The 4,953-nt window shown below is 39.2% G+C and overlaps 1 protein-coding gene across 1 annotated transcript in view; it reads right to left on the minus strand.

The window, feature by feature from the left end:
- Window positions 1-292: 292 nt before the first annotated feature.
- Window positions 293-4,953, minus strand: part of insyn1 (inhibitory synaptic factor 1) — a gene marked incomplete at its 5' end in the record, with an annotated part of 56,197 nt that continues 51,536 nt past the window's right edge. Inside the window, 1 exon segment of the mRNA XM_014023626.1 lies at window positions 293-1,781. Within this exon segment, the coding sequence (XP_013879080.1) occupies window positions 963-1,781 (819 nt within the window). The 3' untranslated portion in view covers window positions 293-962.

Consider the following 4,953-nt stretch of genomic DNA (forward strand, 5'->3'; position numbering starts at 1 on the left):
TATTGATCAGGAATGGCTATTGGCGCTAGCCCTGTGAATAAAATGCTGCTCTGCTGAGTTCAATTCCCCACTGGGCGACCGAATGAAGAGACAAAACCTTTTAGATTTTTTTCCCCCCTTTCTTCCCAAAATGTTATTTAGCTGCTAAGTTGAATGAAGCCTGTAGCAAGCACAGAGAAAGGACAAAAATTGAAATGTCACCGTTGTGGAGCACAACTTCTGAAATGTCTGTGTATCTGTTTTTCTGCCTGTCACTCACACATTTCAGCCTCTGCCACAGACCATGGAGCAATCACAATGAGATGCTTTATAAAACCAAAGGTAAATAGTGTTGTTTTCTGACTCTATGCTCAGAGTCATTTGTTGACATCAAAGAGCGGAGGAAGCAGCTTGACATGTGCATCTGGAGACATTTCCCTGCTGGAAGCAATAATCCCCCTGACATTTGAAATTACTGGAACATGAAAAAAAGACAATGTTTATACAGATTTAGGGTACAGAATGAGCAACGTTTTGTATCAGCATGATAAAAACAAGCATTTTCTTTTCTGTCTTTGTGACTTCTACTATTGTGTAATGAGGGAAAAATGCTTCTGCATAATTTCATCCTTCCAATTATGTTCATTTGAAAATATTCTGGTAAAAAGGATTGCTTTTGTAATCTGCAGTGATTCACATGATACATACGTACTAAGTCCATTCATCCTGTCTACTTACATGGGAACAGGCACTAACATTTTGGTCCACCATAACCTTTCGTCTTAATGTAATGTTGTGCTGTACTTCATTTCTTTTTTTTTTTCCCTGAGCCTCAGAATGACTTTAAGTAGGCAAGTGGTTTCCCATATATCATTTATTTATTTAGTAATTAATTTATTTGTGTATTAATCTATGAGCTATGTATTTAATATTAAATAATGCACAGTTCTCTTCATGAGATTTATGAGAAACTTCAGGCTTTCTCAGTGGTCCTTTGTTTTCTGTTTGGTTGGAATATAGGGCAGTACAGTTTGAGTGCTCTTGTCTGAGACAGTTTGTGTGCTGCTATTTCGTAACAGTTTTTTGCGGCAGCTGGGATTTAGGAGACCTTTCCTGGGCAACGTGTGAGCTCCCATCATCCCCTTCACTGGTGAGGAGACATAGGAAGGGTCTAGACAGTTATGGAGAAGTGAATGCTCAGAGGAAGAACGTTTGGGGGCAACCGAGCTGCCCAGGAGGCTGGGCTCAGTATCACTATCCGGAGTAGCACAGCCACTCTTGTCCTCTTGTAAGTCCTCTTGCTCCTCCTCCTCATCATCGTCACAGCACAACGCATGGTACAGGATTTTATCACTAAAGCGAACTCTTTCTCTTGTGCCAGAAGTACGGGAGGTCTTTTGGCTGTGCGTGGAGCTGCTGGCCTCCTCGCTGGATGAATCTGGCGTTATAATGCGTGGCCCATTAGGGATGGGAAGCCCGCCGTTCATCTGGGAGTAGACCGAGGCAGTGCTGGGAGGTGGTGTGGGGGTCTGGGTTTGAGTGGGGATGGTGTCATGGCCCAGCTCCTGTCGTAGATCCCCTGGTTGTTCACTACACCTGCGGGCACTTGCACCCGCAGCCTCCAGATAACTACAAAACTCCCAACTGTCTGAAAGCACATCTGTGTTGAGGAAGTCCAATCGGAAGGCTTCTCCCAGACCCCGTTCGCTGCTGGATGTGCTGCTGGCTGTGGCCACTGTCCAGTCATCTGGCTCCAGGTCAAAATCAAAGTCAGACGTTAATTTATCGATTTGACCCACCACCTGAAGAGTAGGGAAAACGCAAAGAAGAGAACAAAAATCTAATGAGACACTTCAGAGAAGAAAACAAGACAGCATGTAAAAAAAGACAATACTTTTAACCAGATTAAAAAAAGAAAAAAGTTTGAGGATAAAAAAAAATGTGTACCCTTTGTCAGCTGTACAGGTTTATGTTTAAGGACAAAATCAGTAAGATGTGGTCTTTATCATGTTCTAAAATGTTTCAAATTTAACCAGAAATGTGTAAAAACACACCAGTTCTGCCATGACAGTTGTTTAATAATGACATTTTGACATCACATAAATCTTATATACTCCAAACCTGCAAACTGACTGAACCTCTGTTTTCATAAAGAACATCACAGTTGCTGATAATGTCAAAAGTGCATCTCATCAGCAGCACTTGTTTTCTGTCCCCTTTCTAAGATTCTGTGGAAACAGCACAAGTGGACGTAACCTTTCTTACAAATTTCCCATTTTGCTTCAATATATCAAATCGGTTGTGTGTTTTCACAATTTCATAACATCATTCCTGTGACTGTAAGTTGGACAGCTGGACCACAACCAGACTTAAATATTGGAACAAGAACAACTAATAAAAACAGTTAACCATTTCTTTCAAACCGTTTCTGGCTTCCTAAAACCAAATCATAAAAAAAAATCTAATAACCATTGCTGGTCCTCAACGATAGCTATCCTGCATGTTATACTTTTTTCCTGCTCCAACATACCGGACTCAGTGATTGAATTACCTCTATAAGTTCTGCAGTAGACTGATAATCACCCATTCATTCAAATCAGGTGTGTTGGAGCAAAGGAAAAAGTAAGACCTGCAGTAGATTGGCTCTTGAAGACCTGGATTGTCCGCCCCTGGCTCACTGGTACTATAAAGTTAGTTTATAAAAGGAATGATTGGAATGAAACCATAGAACATGTCATTTTAGTATGCAGGGAATATGAACACAGAAGATGGATCATAGAAGAATTAAGAAAAATCAAAGAAACATTTAATATAATAAATATATTACAAAAAGAAACCAAAAGTAAAAGTAAACAAATTGTTTTAAGTTTTTTTTTTTAGAAAAACAAAATTAGAAAAAATAATATAAGCAACATAAAATAAAAGTATTTTGATCCACACTCCACATCAATAGGTGACGGTAATAAACACCTTCCATTGTTTGCCAACCACCATGAAACACCACACAAGAAGAAGAAGAATGACTGGAATGATTTTATATAGTACAATGTTGTGTGATAAGTTGCCTTCAGGCCCAGGCCTCCCATGCAAAAGACATCTGTGATCTCAGTGGGACTTGCCTGGTTAAATGAAGGTAAATAAAAAAATAATAGTTTTAAATGAAAAATGACATTTTAAAAAATTCTTGTATGGGCTCGTCTAAAAAACCATCCAGCAAAATCAAACAAATCAAAAGTGATAATTGTGAACTCTTTTTATCTAAATTTCCAAGACAATCTACTCAATCCTATGTTAAATGGCTTTTCTAAATGTTTTCATGCTTGGCATCTCTGATCTGCCTTCCCCCTGCTGGCAAGTTGAACAGAAAACTCAGGTTTATTCAAAGCTGCTAATAGATCTGTGTTTGCCTTTACAAGAGTTTTATCCGTAAATCCTAAATTGTTTGTTAATGTGTTTGGAATTGGTTTGATTTCCATCACGGCCTCCTGCAGACAGGTGTTTTAAATTGCCTCTATGCTACATCAACACAAAAYTAAATAGCCACCGAAATGAGGTTGTAACACTGAAAACGTGTCGTGACTCATCAAAGAGGATTGTGAGACAAAGAGAGACGAGAATAGAAAAAGCCTTTCAGCTGAAGGGAGAAAGCTGGGTATTTAACTCCAACAAGTTCTGCTTTTTCTCATTGAAGAACTGTATCTATCAGATTAAAAAAAGCAAACCTTAAAAACCATTAGTTGTAYTGCATGAACTCTTGACCCAGTGCTTTTTGATACTTGTACTTTGAGGTTTTTATTAGTTGCAGCTTTTTATTTCTGTACCCAAAATAAATAAACAGAAATGCTCAGCTGTTGCATAAAAAACATCACGTAAAAAAACATTTCATTTTTTTTCAAAGTTGACCTCAATGCTTCTGCCATCAGCAGCCATAGTTTTGAGTGCTTGATGAATAGTGTCCTTTAGTGTAAATTACCCTGGTTTGCTGACAACACCTAAAATCCGAGCCCTGTATACTTGACATTTTAGCTCCTTCAATCAGCATGTTCTGCTCTCAACAGTCTATTGTGAAAGGAAAGCACTCAGTACTCATGTAGCCTGTAAATGAGACATTTCCCCAAACTATTTAGTAATTAAACTTTAGACTTTTTCCCCCAACATGCTGATATGGGTTTTGCAACACAGCTGCAGGTGAACAGCAGTAAAAGTGTACTTACATCCCATTATTTGTGTAACACTATCACTGTCATATATACAGTATATATACTGTATATCAAAAAATTATGAACAGAATAAGCTTAATCCACTCAACAAAAAAATATCAAATTACTCACCACCAAAGAAAGGTGTTAGAATATTTCTGCGCACCAGAGGTCCTTGAATTGGCTCTTTGTTGTCTTTATTAACAGCAATGAAAGCAATGAAAGAACTGCTCACTCCTGATTGGACACTGAGCTCCACCACCTTCTTCTTCTTTTCATCGTCCTGCTGTCCTCTGTGTTGTCTCTCCTCTGACTCCAGGGATCGAATCACAGAGCGAGCAGCCAACCTGTGGACTGTTAATCTGCAGACAGGAGGATGAAAGCTCTACAGGTGGATATCAAACATTCTGATAAACACAAACTGAAACCTGTCTCCCATTCAATTTGTTAATGTTTATTTATTTTCTTAATTACTTCTATTGTAGTTTTTGACACTTGTGATGGAAACAAAACTGAACAAGAACTTTTTGGTAACCCAGTGGGGTCTCATGAGGCTATTTTGTGACGGGAAGCCAAGCCGTCCCAGGGTCCAAATTCATACGAACCTATCCGTACTGACCTCCAGGGGAGATCTGAATCGTCTGGACCTCAGAGTCCAGCACACGAGTCTTGGTCAATAATGTGACCTGTTGTCCCACCTTGGTAAAAGTGTGGTGCAGGACAGAAACAGTTTATCGCTCTGTTTCTCTCCTACCAACCTGCTTCATATCTTGGT

The sequence above is a fragment of the Austrofundulus limnaeus genome, unplaced genomic scaffold (genome assembly GCF_001266775.1).
Source record: "Austrofundulus limnaeus strain Quisiro unplaced genomic scaffold, Austrofundulus_limnaeus-1.0 Scaffold381, whole genome shotgun sequence".
NCBI classification, from domain to species: Eukaryota; Metazoa; Chordata; class Actinopteri; order Cyprinodontiformes; family Rivulidae; genus Austrofundulus; species Austrofundulus limnaeus.